This window comes from Anopheles moucheti, chromosome 2, assembly GCF_943734755.1.
Source record: "Anopheles moucheti chromosome 2, idAnoMoucSN_F20_07, whole genome shotgun sequence".
NCBI lineage: Eukaryota > Metazoa > Arthropoda > Insecta > Diptera > Culicidae > Anopheles > Anopheles moucheti.
In genome coordinates this window covers 101,367,197-101,383,924 of record NC_069140.1, presented here as the reverse complement: position 1 = coordinate 101,383,924, position 16,728 = coordinate 101,367,197, and the positions used below count along the sequence as shown (strand labels likewise).

Genomic DNA, 16,728 nt, shown 5'->3' with positions numbered 1-16,728 from the left:
TCTGGGTCAAAATTTCGCTTCTGCATAACTCGAAATCAACTATAAAAAACACACACACCGCACCCCGCCCAAGAGTACACCTGGCCCACGCGGGTCGGTCAGGTGTCGAGACGCAGTTCCGAGAAACATCCTTACAACTGTTCCCCTGCCGGCATGCTGAACCTCATAATGAACGCATGCAAACGCTCCCCACACGCTCCTGAAGGGTTGTGGTGTGGTTTGTGTGGTTGTTTTGTTTGGGACGATGGGCACAAAAAAGGCCAACTCACACATTGCGACACTGCGCGCCAAAACCCGAGAACCCGGACTCGGGAGCAGATTCGGTCGCAACCCAATACGGCTGCCCAAGGTGTTCCCTGAAGTGTGAAGTGATGGTTAGCCACGCAAAAGGCCACGAGGCAACGTCAAAGCGTATGTAGAGAGAGAAAATAAAGAGAGGAAAAACTGTACAAAAGAAGAAAGAGAAAGGGAGAGAGAGAGAGAGTGACTGATCGGAGTTTAAATTAAGCTTAACTTTATTCGCTTCGAAACATTTGCCAAATTCAGCAACACAAAACCGGCCCCGAGTGATTGATAACTTGTTTACACGAACCCTCTGTGCTCTGTGAGTTTTGGTGGGGGTTTTTCCAGGTAAATGCAAGCTTCCGATTCCTTGATGATCGATATGTTTATTACGTGTTGTATTATTCCGAAACGTAACTCGTACAATCCGCGTATCTCCGTCGATGAACGCGCCTTTCTTTCCATCCATCGTTACCATATTTCCAAACGCAAAAGCGCACCTTAAGCTTTATCGATTAAATGATTTTCACACCTCGAACTCGTTCGGCTACACCCGGCAAGTGCTGTGCTGTGCGAAGAAGAACAGAAAAGCCCACCCTTTTCCTCCCTACCCTGCCCAAGTTCCTTCCTCCCACCACGGTTTTCTCGATGAGGTGAAATACTTTTACGCAATGCACTGTTGGGATTTCCCGACCCTTTCCCGGCCGAATAGAATGCGTATTGGTAACGCTTTCCCCCGAAAGGTGTTGGTTGAGGGTTTTTATTTACTGATAATGCTTGATTGGGTGGGCTTAGAGGCAACATGCACATACACCCCATCATTGCCGTTGTCTAGCGCAACATGATTGATGATACACGTGATGGGATAATCTTTAATTCCATTCGTCTTTAATCGACCTTTCGGCATGGTAAGAGGTAAGCGTCCTTGTACTAGTAGAGGTAAAGAAGCATGCAATATGCAAACATGTATCACGGGGTGGAATCCATAGGCAAATCAAAAGTGGTTCCTTTTCTTTTAGCATTCAGTGCATTATTGATACACAAATTAGATGTTTGCTACTCGAATGAAAAAATTGCTACCCATTTATTAGCTATTTATCGATTTGCTTTTTGTAGTGGAGCTAGTTAAACGAAGAGTGGGTTTTTCCTTTGAATTTGTTTTTAAAGCTCAACTCTAAATACCTTAGTGTACATCAGGTTTAATCTGCCTCTTCCGTGCATCGTGCCTTCAAAGCACAACGCAAAGTAATAACTAACTAGATTTCCCTTAAGGTTGCTTTACCTAATGGCGGTTGCATGTGCCATTTACATGTACCGCATTCTTGGAAATTACCCCCTTAAAAGACTTACAGCTCACTTGCCGGTTGTGGTTCGAGTTTTTCCCTCTGTTTGTGGATAGGGGTTGTTGGATGGAGAGAGGAGGCACTTAGGAGGTCAGTGCGGTCCATGTGGACACATTTTTCCTTGAACATCAAATAGGATTACATCGCACACCGAATGCGCATAGCTAGTTTAATTTAAAGCTTAAACTCATTTAGTAACAGCTTCGTCGGGGTAGCTGTGTGTAGACCATAAATGAGTTCATAATTTAGTGTGAGTGGCAGGTGAGTGTAGGTATAACAATAAAATAAAAAAGGAAATGAGCAGCTAAAAAAGTGCATTGGTTTGTATGGGAAGAATTTTTTGACGCATGAAATAATGTTTATTTTAAATTAAGAACTTATTTTCATAACAATTTTTATTCAACAACATTTAAAAAGAATCAAGTTCTTCAGAGAACGAAAAACTTAAGCATAATAAGGAATATATTTTCGATAACTAAAGTTCAATAAAACTACCATCAGCATGATCGTATAGCGTTTGCCGTTCGGTTAGTGCGTTGTGATTGATCCCATTCCGTACCGAAGGAAGTACTAAACCTGCCACATGGGGCACAGAGGGAGATGTGCATGGGTGCATTCGATGGGCCGCCGATCGTTTGCGAATTACCGTGCGCAAACGTTAGGTTAATCGTATTTTAATTTATTTATAATAATTATGATGACTGCTCTCGACGCAACGATCACGATCGTGCCTGGTTGGTGCGAGAGGGTCGGCATGGGAGCGGATGAAGTTTGAAGGGCATTTGGGTGGGTGCACGAGTTGCATGGAGGTTTGCCTCGAAAGTGCATAATTTGTGCCCACATATCCCATTATTTCTTTGTTTTTGTTTTGTATTACTTATTTCAAGCTCAACGAGTATGAAGGGATGGAGGGAAGGGTGGATGAAGAAGCGATGGAAAGGGTGCTATCCAACGCAAGAAAGAGAAAGGATGAAGAAAATAGTAATGGTAAACCGCGATGGGAAGAAGCAGGCGACGAAGAAAATGCACAAATGTGCATCCTGAGAAGAATTAAACGGTGGGAGAAGAGTTGGTGGAGAGTGAAGGTGGGTTGGTGGGAGGCATGTCGCAAAACTACATTTTTAATGCATATACGATACATCAGTAAAGAGCGAAGCATGGTGGAGTGACTGGGAGAGGAATGAATTGCATCATGGTTAATGATGTGATGCTGGATTGTTGCTGATGAATTGCAAGCGTTTTGGAGCATTGAATGAGAATAAACCTGATGAAGGTGGACGTGAGTGGCTCTCAGTTGTGGAGCTGTAGGGTCTAATACGCTGGACATGGTCTGTCGGAGCACCCAACCCTTGCGGAAGGAGATAGTGGAGAGCAATTGAAAGCGCGCCTACAGTTTGCCGCGGACAATGATTAACTTCATATTAAGCGCGACCGGTGCGCAACTCGGACTGCTCCTTAAGGTAGAATTAGCTCCAAGTCTCGCGCTTGCATGGCGTCTTGCACGGATGTCTGCCAGTAATAATATGCATCCCCAGGGACTGGTCCGCGCGAGAGAAAACCCAAACTCGAGTCCGACGGCAAGTTTGCAACCCCGGGAGAGGGACTTCTACGGCAGTAATCTACCCGGTATGGAGATTTCCAGGAATTTTTCAAACCGAAACCGGAGAACCGGTGGCCTCGAAAAACCGGACACCAGACCCGGGAACCGTACATCCGTACATTGTCCACCGCTTCAGGTCTGCAGGAAAGTGGTTCGTTTTCCCACCGAGACCGACCGAAGCAGACAGAAAACTCCCACCCCGATCGGAATGGCATCCGAAAGGGTTGGATGTGTGAGTTGGTCCATTTACACTATTTTGCAAAATATTCCGCAAACTGCAAAGCGCACGCTTCTCGGAGTCGCTCTCGAAGGAGGTTCGGAAGAACTAGTGGCGAATGAGCGAAAGATTGAGAATAATTTATGTTGCGCACGCAACAAAAATCGTTGCTCATGAGCAGGGGGGCCCTTTCAGTGGCAAAGTGCGAACCTCAAACCAGGCGACCGGCTTGACGTGGCCGAAAGGCATCGTTCAGGAATGAGCCTCTGGGGAGTTTGCAAACGCACATAGACACGCATATGGGAATGCCAACGTTGGGAGTGGTGCAGTGTGAAGGTGGTGCGGGGTGAGTGCATTTTGGGCGAGCAATATTGCAGTTTTGTTGCAGAAAGTACAGGGTGCATTGTTACTGCAAGGACACGGTAGGATTTACCGGAAAATGACATTAATTGCTCACTTATGAGGAAAAGCATCACTTTAGGGAATTTGAATCAATGAAACCGTTTGGTTGGGAATAAGGAGAGTTTGGTTTAATAAGTTCCGTGCAGATTTGCAGTTCTATTTCTATGTCAAATCCGCACACCGACGAATCAATTTCCATAAATAAGAAACTCTTTTAAGGAATGTCTAGAACACAATAACAGCATATGAAATCTGTCAACAAGCTTGTTCAAGCATCGTCAACCAAAGGGATACAAAAATACTCTATCAAAATGCTAACACTATTATGCTTCTCCCCAGTCAGGGCCCATTTGACGCACCTCGCGCGGGTTCACACCATTAGAGTTGATTAGCAAAACATTGCCATCGGAATGCTTCGAATGCTTTGTGGCGAACATATCTCTAACAGCAACAATAATCGAATGAAGGCGAAAAGAAAGCCGAAAACATGAGCTGCCGACGGGTTTTACAATCAGCGAATCACCCGATGCTCACCCGGGAGTCGGCACATAATTTTCACTGTTTACAGCCACCAGGCAGCCGTGTTTGACCAGTTCCAGGGTGGTGGGGCCCAATGGCACCACAGGTGACGATTGGTTCATTTTTGGGGAGGTGAACTGGACAAACGGTTCGCCTTATCGTGGCGACAATCGGGTTGTTTTGTCGCCGCTGATGAAAAGTAGCGCTCGCTCGCTCGACTCCCTGCCAGGACGGAGAGGCGGATTGTGATCGCACTGCTTCCCAAACCGGTGCGCGCCCTGTGACACTTATCATCACTTCATTCTTGGGTGCTTTTTATCACGAATCGAAAAAATTAAATTATTTCCCCGTGCGTGGACGCGCGATGGGCTGTGGGGGTATCGTGCCGCGATGCCGTCATTTAGACGCCTGCGGTGTCACTGATTGGGTCTCCTGCCGTGCCGGTAATTAGTCATAATTTTTTCGGAACCATCCCCAACTGTCACCGTGTGTCATCGGGGTGCGCGGGTTGCTGAGATGGCATACGAGAGGGTAAACATCTCCGATAAGGCGCTAATCGATGCGATCGATGGTTCAGATTCGGATGGTAAATTATTCCTACCCTCGAGGATGATGGTTTATGAGCAAGACACCTTCATCTTCTTGAGCTTTTTTTTTGGTAGGTGGTAGAAGAGCGAATGAAAACAACAACAAAAATGAATGAAACGATCACAACGCAAACGAAAGACTTCGATGGTTTTACCGCTGGTTGGCGACGAACCTGCTCAATCTGCCCAAGAGTGTTCGGTTTCACAATCGTCCGATTATCATCTCATTTTTTTGTTGCCTTTTTTAAACTACCCTCCATTTTAACAGGCGCTAACATGCGTACGCGTTTCTTCCGTTTGCTCATGTTTATTTAGTGGTCAACGATCAAAAATCAACAAACATTCACTCCAACCGACTCCAGCCGACCAAACGCGCCCTGGTGCGTACACGTTCCCTGTCGGGTTGGGTTCCCCTTTACGGTAAGTAGTGCTGACGGATGTGACAACAGCAACTCGGTGGTAGCACTTGCGCTACAGTAATGTGACTAATTTGCCGTAAATTACATCATAAAGATCGTTATCGCGATAAGGCGAACAATAATTTATGATAATAAATGCCGTCCGCAAGTAGTGAGTGGCGATTTGCATCGCCGTAAGGAGCTGAGCCGCCCAAGCGGGGCCCACAATGCGTGCGACTCGTTTTCCGAACACGAACAAGATTGATGGTACGGATTGTTGGAAAAACACATGTATCGGGCCCATGATTTTTGGTGGCTTGTTTTAAGCAAAGTAGACCCACGGCCTGGAAAGGGGGGGAGGTTTTTCTAAATGTTTCCAACAGCAGGAAAGAAGCTGATTTTATGGACCTGTTTAATTACCAACCAAATAATAATATTGTGTCCCAAACGCACAAAACTCTCTCGCCCAGTTTTATCCCATTTACGGGGCTGTAGCGTACCCCTGTGTGACATTGATTGTTCGAGTCCAGTCCAGTCATCCGATTGCTCATCAAACAGATGTCTCTTTCCGCTGTAGGTCTGAGGCAGTAAAAAAGACGACAAAAACAGCACACAACTGCTCCCGATCGTAAGCTTGTCGATCAACTGAGTGAGCAGGTTGAGACGCGATCGAAAGTGGGGAGGACAACTAGGGAAGGAAAATTGTATGTAGCTGTGCAGACCGGGCGACATACGTTCGATCGCCAACGGAGACATAGAGGGGCATCATTAATTTGTTAGATTTCATCCGAAAAAAAACCCGTTTCCCCAACGGCACGGCGGCAGACGGTTTGACGAGCGTTCGGAAAACCGAAACACGGGAGCTATCGCGCATCAAAATCAATCGCTCGTCCATCGGGAAAGGGCTCGAGGAAACGAGGGACAGGGAAATGTGGGAAACGAATCGTACAGACGGATGGAATGTCTCGCTTGGCCAAAAACAGTGCTACGCACCACTATTCCACCCGGGACAAACTGCACGGAATCTGCCGGAATCCGATCCGAATGTTCAGCGAATCGATCGCGGTGCGCTTGAATGTTACAAAACGCAATGCGCTACAGGGAAGCAACAAAGCGCATACAAAAAACCGTCCTTTTCGATACGCCGGTGGTCGGGTTCGGTGGCGTCGCGTTTGTTAAATGCGATCCGATCCCGAACGCTTCTGCACAATGCGTTGTGTGTGTCCGCGAGTGTATGACGCGTTATCAACTTCCTCGCATCAACAACAATCATGTCGCGTCATTATATCGATCAGCAGCAGTTTGGCGGATGGCGTTTCGTTTGTGTCCTGAAAGGGGATGAAATGCAAACAGTTTGCTCAGTGTTTGCTTTTGTTTTCTCCATCCCGCCTCGATGTGGAACGATCCCGTCTGCAACACTGCTCCCACGCGCGGGTTCGTCGCTTGGTCGTTGATGTCTTTCGTACACCGTGGCTCGAATATGCACTGGAATGATCGTCGGCTATGCAGGATGCGCTGCAAAATTACCACGTAGCGCCCTTTTTGCTCGCTGCGGTCTGCATGTGCGTAATCGTAACGATGAAGTACGCGTTTGCAGGGCTATCTTTCGGTAGCGATCGAGCAAACAGTCAATCATCAACACCGTGGCCGGTCGGGCCGTGTAATGAAGCGCAGCCGGCGCATTGGCGCTTGGTCAGGTTGGTTATGCTGGGGAGGTTTTTTTCGCTCTCTTTGCTACCATTTGCCAAAATAGAAACACGTCCCACCGGAACCGACTGATTGCTGTCGTTATGATGGCTTACTCTTCAATTATGGAATTCCATATTTCAATTCCCAGACATTGGTTCCAAGCCGAACCATTGTTTCCGATGCCGGTGGCATTCTGGTGGTGCATTTTAGCAGAGTATGATCGTCGGCTCTAATAAGCCACAGGAACGTGTGAACATGCGCATGAAATGTAACACGATGCGCGACAAAGTGAGCTACGAACGTGAATGCTTCCAGACGCTGCGTGGATGTGGTTGCGATCGTAGCGTAACGAGTGGTGAGTACGTCGTACACTAGACATTCGTCAACCATGAGCAACTTGCTGTTTTGTATGGCGAATACTACCTACAATTCATATTTAATTGTTTAAAAAACTACTCAGCCTTATATATCCCTTAAACTGTTGAAATCCAGTCCGCAAAAGAACGCTTCTCGATTATATCAAAACACCATTTGACTTACTTCTTTCCGGTTCCACAAACTTGCGTGTCTCTGATTCTATTGGATTAAGTATCCCCATTAATCAATGTTTTCTGTTTGCTTAGCGAAATGCCTTTTTTCCTCTCCAAAGGACGATAGCGCACACCGAGGTTGGTAATTTAATATCTTCCACAGAGAAGCTCCCTTCAGCTTCGAGTTTCCACTTGTGACCGTTAATCGTACCAGCGAAAATTCCAACAATCCTTGACACTCTATCGCCCTATCCAACACTTTTTTGTGAGGAATCAAGGTGCGATAATCAGATTAAGGTGGCTCAACTCCTTGCGACGGCGGAGTAAAAGGCAATGAAGTTGATCACAGGTTTACGCGACACCATAGTCTAAAGATAACCGGTGAATATCCCTTCCAGGGCGTTACCGTTTTGCATGGTGTGAAAACGTTGGGAAGAGTGATAAAAGTGAGTAGGAATAGTCACTCCCAATACTGGCCGACTGGTTGAAATTACGCCGGGTATCATATTACCGGTTGGAGCTAGACCACAATTACCATTTTGGTTCGGCTTGTGCGCCTCCCGTGCGTTCATGGAGCTTTGACACAGATATACAGTGCGTAACAGAATGAAGGCGATATATAGATTTACCGCGTTGTTGTAGCTGCGTTCACAGGTAGAGTAACATTTACTGGATCGAAACACACCGAAACATGACGATTCTGCTGACAACAGGTTCTAGAATTCAATTACCTCCATGTAATATTGATTTTCACAATGGTGATTGAGGACTCGGGATTCCCACGAGCACCTATCAGTCATGCTCTAGTTTTTAGCTCACAAAATCGATAACGCATGAGATGATAGAGAAAATCCTTCGCCCCCCTTAGGATGGTTGAAAGAAAACATAGCTCTACCCATAATACGACTGCAAAGCCCCGCAGCTTTTCATGACCAGTTTGAGCGCGTGAGGCGTTGTTTGGCTTGAACTAAATAAAACTACAGCAAGCTATAATTCACGAACTTCACAACCATGCTGAGGAAAGCCTGGCGAGCTGGTGCCGCGGGTTGGAAAAGTAGTCAATTCATAATTGCGCGCGGAGGCATGGCGATGAACGCCATTTTGTTTGCACGATCCGACCACGATGATATCTGTAGGCACGCGGACCACGTTCGGAACGGTATTGTGCCATGATGGAGCTGGATCGATGGTAATTATCCAGCGGGACCCTCCATTTGGCACGCTGTTGGAGAAAATTACGCCCGAATCGTTTGTCGTCGTCGAGCGGACGCACGACTTGGGCACCTTTTCCCAACCCGAGGGCTATGCGTGGCAATAGTACTTTACGTTTGTGTGCCATTTTCGGGTAGGAATTGGGAAAGGGGAAGACACACAGGAGGTGGTAAGTAATTAATTTGTCGGTGTCGATGTAATGGTCCCATAAGGTACTGTTCCGAGGCATAGTTATAGAAGCCCGAAGGAGGTGTCTAGAATCAATCATCGACTGTCGGTAATGGAGGCATACCCGCTGGTGCGATTTTGTGCGACTTTCTGCGTTAGAGATATTTAACATTTCCTGTCGGAATTCGAGGAAAACCCGGAGGAAATCGCATTATATACACCAGCAAGTGTTTGGACGAATTGCTGAAAATGTGTTTCACATGACTCGCACTTCAAGCGGGTAATGTTCGAATCGAGCTCATATGGTGGGAATGAGCGTGGTTGTCTTAAATTGCCCAACACCGCTAATCAAAGGGAATTTCATAACGCTGCGCGAACGCGTGTATTGACGTAGGATGTAGTGCACTGTGTGGCATTAATAACTGGCCTGGGAAAGTTGTCGGAAAATTGAGTTTTTATATCGATAAAGCGTGTCGTTTCTCTAGTCGCGTACAGACTGGATTCATGTTTTATTGAAGGAATAACCAAAGGATTTAGATTAAGTATTAGAACTTTAAATTAAATAAAAATATATTTTTTTCAAAGCTCATGCATGCCATATTAAAGCCAAAATAATATTGCATTAAACAAACAATAACTCCATTACTCGCAGTCAATATAAGATTGTGTCGAACGCAGCGATCACTCCCAATTCAGTGTGGAAATTAATTTACAAAACCCGTAAAATACTTCCAAATATGGTATAATTTTTTTGTCCGAGCACCCTTCTGCGCTTTAACTGTGACCAAATTCGTCAAAACCGTCATAAATCATGCCCATGCCCGACCCGAATGAAGAACTGCACTTATGAAATGGCAAGCATAATGCTCATCAAAATCAACATTCCCGAACCAGAACTGTTACGGACAAAGTTTAGGAGCTTCTCTTTCCGAACCGTCTAGTTGTGCGAATGGAATGTGTGTTGTTTTTGGTTGGGTCCAAACATTGGAGTGTGTGCCGTTTGGTCCGCGCATCCACGCCAATCGAAACGGGTCCGAAGACACATTTGGCCAACAGCATGCAACGTCCAGTTGGTGTTCCATTTAATGTACCACGAACTAGTACAGCGCCATCATGCGAATTGCCACTCAGGTCATGCGAGGACTGTGGTGACACATTAAATTCATTAACCCGGTTTTTCGCAGGGTCTCGCCCTCGGTTGACAATTTTCTCACTCGATGCGAGACGGGCTCGAATTTTCGTTGACAATTTTTTTTCTGTTTCCTCCTGCTCACGGGCCCTGCTCCGCGGTCGAAGGAATGCGGGAAAAATTAAAATTAATTTGAAATTAAAATTTTTCACAACTGCCTCGAACACACACTGCCCAGTGAGGCTGTCCGTCGAATGGGTGTTCCCTTCGGGGATGGGTGAAATGCATTCAGCGGGTGCATAAGTGACGTGAAATTCAATTATGTTGCAGCTACTGCCGGATTGCCCGCTCGACGGCAATTGTCGTTAGGACATTAACACTTCTGTGGGTAGGTTTGTTTCGTTGATTTTGTGACCGAAGAGCACGCTGGGTAGTTATGAGCGATGCTGTGAATTTTAAAATTGCCTCAAAAATGATCTTCAAAACAAGTGGATGGACAACAGCGAACGGAACGATCTGTGAAATGTTTTCGTTTTTTTGCAGTTCGCAACAGCAATATGTTCAAGTTCCCGGCATTTTTAAAGCTGCATTTGAGGACCTTGCCCGAATGCTTTGGAGTCATAAAATTGAATGAATTCTAGTAACAGATGCGAGACCGGCCAGTAATTTTCATTAACTTCGTAAACTCTTCAACTTTTTCTTTTAAACAGAACACAAAGACAGCAGAAGAAAAGGACTGATAATATCGAATCAACAAGTGCAACCATTACAGTTTAACACATCAACACTTCTCCACTGGATGGATCCATAAAACTTCTTAAGCTGCTTGGTCCCTTCTTGGGCAACATTTCACTCCCAGTCTTTACAGTGTGCAAGGAAGTTCCACTCGGTAGCTGGGTTGCTTCCCAACCGAGGGGCTGCCTTTTTGTGCGAATATATAAATATTAATTAATTAAAAGAAATTTCACGATGGTCCCAGGACACCCGGGCAGGGCGAGCTGGTACGGGCTGGAGGAATGCCAGCGCAGGCGAAGATGTCATGTCGTCTGCTGACAAGCTGACCATTATGATGCGCTCCGAAGATGGGCCGTTTCACATCGAATTAAAACTTACATCGCTTACAGTGCATGTCTGAGAAATGCAGGCTGCACGTAAGGTTCGCACTGTGTAGTGCAACGGTTTAGCCCAAAAAAAAATTCCGTCCCGCCCGAATGGACGGATCGTAAAATGTATAAAAAAATACATTCACACACGCCGGAAAAGTGACGATCGAGATCGGACTCATAATGTGCGAAAAGAAAGTGGAAAAGTTGCGTGAAAAGCGTACGCGGTGGTTCAATATTTATGATCAATTTGTCGTTCACACATGCATGATAAAGAGAGCCAACCGAATGCGAACCTTATGGAACGGATCCTTATGGCCCTCGCAGGATGATAAAAGAAGGATGATTTGCGTTTTTGTTTATTACATATCATGACCTGTTGTTGTTGTTTCACTGCCAAAAACTTGACACAATGTCGATGTACGGTTATGCAGGGATGCGCATCGCGCCTTTTTTCCCCCTTTTCTTGCGAGGATGCGAAATCTCCCGCTGGGGGCCTGATGCTGTGGCTATGCTGTCAACAGCTCCGGTGGTCGTAAGCATCTCCGTGCCGTCCGTTCAACAGCCCGATTCGCTTCACCGCGTCCGTGCGCCGGAAATCAATTTCGTGCTGAATTTTAATCGATCTTTTTGTCTGAAGTTTGTTGTGTGTATTTGCTTCTACTTTATCGTTCCCAGTTATGCTTATGCTCTTTTGGTTGCAGTCGTTTGGAAGTAAATGATTGATTTCCTCACGGAAAACAAGCTGTGAAACTTGATTTTACGTTATTGCAGGCGTGCGTGTGTGAGTTCTTCTGGTAAAAGTTGTCCGAACTTGCATGCGTTTTATAGCATGAAATTTAATATGTTAATAATTAGCACTAGGCTTTCTGATCGATTATTTATCAACTCGTTAATGAATAATACTGATTTTTATAAGATTCAAAACGAAGAACTCATAAATTGTGGAAGTTAAATACAAACTTATTTAAAATTTTAAGTTTTTCTGGTAAACCTCTTACTGAAAAAACATTTAACTCTCCATTGCAGAAACTCCCTTCATAATGGTTTCGTAATTGAGTGCTAATTTTGACTAATGTATCATACAACTGATCGAACCGATAAGACCGACAGCCAAGTGCAAATGAGTGCTAATTTTATGTTCATTCCCAGCTTTCTCTCTGTCTCTCTCTCTTCTTATCGTACCGAACATCGTTGTTTTGTGTTTCGTTCACAACACGAAAGATGACAAGTCCTTTACACAATTGAACACAATTGATCATCAATTTGAAAACCAGCAGTCATCCCGTACGGCGCATTTTTTTTATGTCGTCCCGGCATGCAAGAGGGTCCCCCGTGGAAAAGGCTTACGTATGCGGGTACGCTTCCATTCCTATACCATGTTCCGGTGAAACGATCGGCTAATTTTTCTGCGCTTTCGAAACATTCGCTACCGGCAAACCCCGGGCTGTTGTGTTGGGCGATGTTTTATCAGTCCAACCACGAACAAGTCAAGTATTTTTGCTGCATGTTCTGTATGTGCGGCTGCAAGTGCATATGTGCATTGTACATGAGCATACCGCGTGGTATGAGCCCGTCCCCGATTGCGCCGGTTTGCGCCTTATGATAATTACCCTTAAAATGCATTCCGTTCAGGAAATGTAACACCACAACGGGTGCGTTTTTTCGCAATTCGCAACTAATGTTTATGTTCTCTCTAATTACTCGGCAGGCACAATCTTTCCCGTTAGGTTGGGGTGTTTGCCGTTTTGCCGTCGGCAAAATGAATTTTTCGGGCGATTTTCGGACGGCTTCACTTACCGGTCGGTGAGAGCTGGAGCGTCGGCGGCGGAGGAGGAAGCGATCCTTGACCGGGCAGTGGAGCCCTCGGAGGTTCCATGCTCCACGGGGCACTCGGTAATTGGGCGAACTCACTACCGATCGCAGATCCTATCAACATTATATTACGGGCGAATTGCACTAGATGGCACCGCCGACGAGTGCAACGAATTGCAAATTGTTTATGATTATGTTGCGTCTCTTAACTAATGGTGTTGCTTCTCGTAACCACTCACAGTCACTTGTTTTTCAATTCATATTCTGCTTTGTTGGCATCGGAGCTAAAGAAGGGAAAATTAGAATTTTGAAGAATTGACATCACTTGTTATACTTTTCAAATCACTTTGTTGGGTTTTATAAAACACAACGGCGCACATGTTTGAAACTTAAAATCTTTACCACGGCGCAATGTTGTAAATACTTTTTTAATGTTTTCAATAAAGGTAACGCTGCACTAGTAGGTACAATTTGACTATGAAGCAAAATAGAAATCGCACGTCACACGTTCTCTTGCCTCCACATCACTTCAACGAACTGTCATTTGAATCTCATCAACACGAACCGCTCGCACAGTTCTGGAAATGTTCCGGGATGTACTTAATTGGTCAACGGGGCATTTTAGTCTTCTCTCCTGGGACCGATCACATAAGGTGTCATCCGGCGAAGCAGAAATCCAGTCCAAGCAGAGCGCAAGAGCGAGAGCGCGACAAATAGCGGGGTCGGTTTTTAGCGAATCAGAAATAATTAGTTAATTAATTAGACTTTCGCGCGGTCCGACGATCGCACTGGGGGCGAATGGGGCTAGATCAGCACAATATTGAACGAGAGTTGAACACCTCAGTCACCGCTGCGTGTGTATGGTTAGTTGCTCTATTTGACACAAGACACCCATCGCTGGTGAGCTGGTATGCTTGCTGATAACTAGGTTAATGAAGGTTGTTTTGTTTTTTGCCTGTTTCTGCACGCCCGACGGTAAGCAGATGCATTGAAGTGACGCCTTCAGCGACAGATACACCGATCATCAATATTTTTTTCACGGAGGCAGTCGTGTTTAAACTGGTTTAGAAATTGAAGTTTGAAGTGTCACTGTCACCATGGCGAGGAAATGTTTTTTATCATTCCGTTTTACAACGCACTGTCACTTTTGGTTCGCTTGTAAGTAAGTGATTATGATTAGAGCTTTTTTTTATCACAACACACTGTCACCATCAGATGTGATAAAAAACTAGAACGTTTATTCTTGCAGTTCACTGTGGCATGCAATATGCCTGAAATACATATGTTACACTGTCTCACTAATTTGCTTCACTTAACGAAAAACTCAAAGTGACGAACCTTTTTTTCTTCAATTTACTCGATCATGGTACGATCGTCACACCGTGCAGCACAAAAACACGCCACCGCATCGAGCAGAAAACAACACGGCCAGTCGAGTCGAACCAACGTACCGCGTACTAAGCGAACCGACCGAAGCAGTTAGAGAGAAAAAAAAACACAACAAACAACCAACGCGCGTGTAGGATGCGGACGGTACAGGTATCGAGAAATGACTGAAAACGAACGCTGAAGCTAAGCAGGAAACGAGCAGCACCAAAGGTTTGAGCAAACTCAAGCACCCGTGAGCACGGGCTCAAAACCTGCTTCGGCTCTTTTGCGGTCGTTTTGCGTTTACGTGTGCGTAGGAGCAGAAAATGGAGGACGGTGGAAAAACGCCACCGACCAACGAGTAGAGCGACCGAGAAAAGCCGAAATACCGTGGCACAGGCGCGAAAGAGCACACCGGTAGGGCCACACGTGGCCATAAAGCGTGCACGGGAGCGCTTGTGATTGGAGCATGCGGCCGACTTGCAACCCCCTGCAGAAGGGGGTTGGTTTCTGGATGCGTTGCACGGGGGTTGAAGATAATTTTCTCCCCCCACGGGTGCACAAACGAGGACCGGGTCGTGTGTGTGGAAAAGAGATCAGTCGCTAGTGCAAACGAACGCAAGAGATGGTACAGGGTGCAGTTGGTCTTTACCCCGTGCGCATGAGAGTTTGCCGACGGCCGAGGGTAGAAATTGTGTTTGCGTAAATTGGAGAAGATTGTTTCCTAAATGTTTCTAACCTGCTACATATTTTTTTCAAAAATGAAGTCTAACAAACAAATAAACATAACGACAAAGGGGTACTTTTAATTTAATTTAATGCAAAAACACGCATAGAGGAGGCATAACATAGTAATTAATAAAAGGTTTCTTAAAAAGCATGTAATTTTTAATCAAGCGTATAGGAAAACTAGCACAACACTTGTTGGAATACCAAGGTTGGAAACCTTGCTGCCTTTTTTTTCTACCCAAAATCAACTCATCCCGAAGGTTGATCTTCTATATAGTGCTCCGTATTGTTTTGTAAAACGTTTCTCTCATTACTCATCGGAATGGTTCCTCTTCACATGCAGATGAGCTTAGCGTACGATACACTCCCGTTCAGCTCACATACAAACGCCTGCAAATGAGCTTCAAAAGACCACCCACTCCAACCCTCCCTCCCCTTCCTTACACCCCTTCAACTATCCATCCCCTACACACAATGAAAGAAACCTGCCATCGATTAATATACAACGCTCGCTCATTTATTGCTACTTACACTTATATTATGAATTATTATGCTTCATTCTTTCCGTTTCCGTGGAGCGCGCGACACGGTTGCGTTCGTCTTTTATTTGGCCGTCGTTCGATTTCCTGCCCCCGGTTACATACATGCGAACGTACACTCTGGTTCGGCCACACCGTACTCTGCTCGTCTTACGCCTACGCATCCACGTCTCTGCCGACTGGCGACTGGCTGTGAAGCGCGAAGCGACGAAACATTCGAAAACAGAAGCACAGTCCGCGCTCGCTCGCATCCTCGACCTCGACCGTGACTGTGAGTGCCGCGTCGCGTTTGTTGTCTCAGTCGCCTTTCACATCTGCCACATCTGCGATCTGTGGATCGGGTTGGAAGGTCGCGGGGAGCTGATGTGGAACTGTTGCGGTTGCGTCCTATCAACACTATCATCTTTGAGCAGAAAATCACACCGCCATGAAAATGGGCTGGTACGAGCTAAACTGATCTTCCTGTGGGGAATCGTTCGCGATGGCGAATAAAAGGTCGCATTAAAAGTGACCAGATGAGCAGAGCGACTGAAGAATAGATGTGGGTATATTATGAGTAAATTTAGTATGAAATTAAATAGACTTAGTCTTCGCTTTCTTCACGTAATATGATCGCAAGATCAGATTAAAAATTAGATTACTATTTTAAAAATATTACACAAACCTCTCGATGTAGGGAAATTCGGGGTATTCTATTAAACAATACTATTTCGTATAAAATGCGTTTTTCATGTAAGCTCAATTTTGCCTTTCGCTTTAATACTCAAAATTACTAAGTCACTTCTCAAACGCACCATTCCATCATCACACTTAATGGATCACTTTAAAAAAAGCTCCCTCCTGTATGCCTTGCTCGTTGCGGCTCGATTCGATGAAGGCACCGATACAACAAGGCTTGTAAAGCATCTGCCCTGTCCCGGGGTCTTTCCTATTCCTTCAAGATGATCCTCGCACAATAAAACTGAAACCCACCTACACGATCAAACCCAACGGGTGTGTATGCGTATACGTACGATCGTGTCGAACAGTCAACCGAACCGGACCATTTACATTTCGCTCCCCGGGAAAGGTGGAGTTTGCTTCGGTGGCTTGGTTTTT

The 16,728-nt window shown here is 45.5% G+C and overlaps 1 protein-coding gene across 1 annotated transcript in view; it reads right to left on the bottom strand.

Annotated features, from left to right (window-relative positions):
• The window catches only part of LOC128297573 (paired box protein Pax-6-like), a 39,422-nt gene extending 26,304 nt beyond the window's left edge, over nucleotides 1-13,118 (bottom strand). Inside the window, exon 1 of the mRNA XM_053033243.1 lies at nucleotides 12,980-13,118. Coding sequence (XP_052889203.1) covers nucleotides 12,980-13,118 — 139 coding nt within the window. The remainder of the gene's footprint in view (nucleotides 1-12,979) is intronic.
• Nucleotides 13,119-16,728: the final 3,610 nt, after the last annotated feature.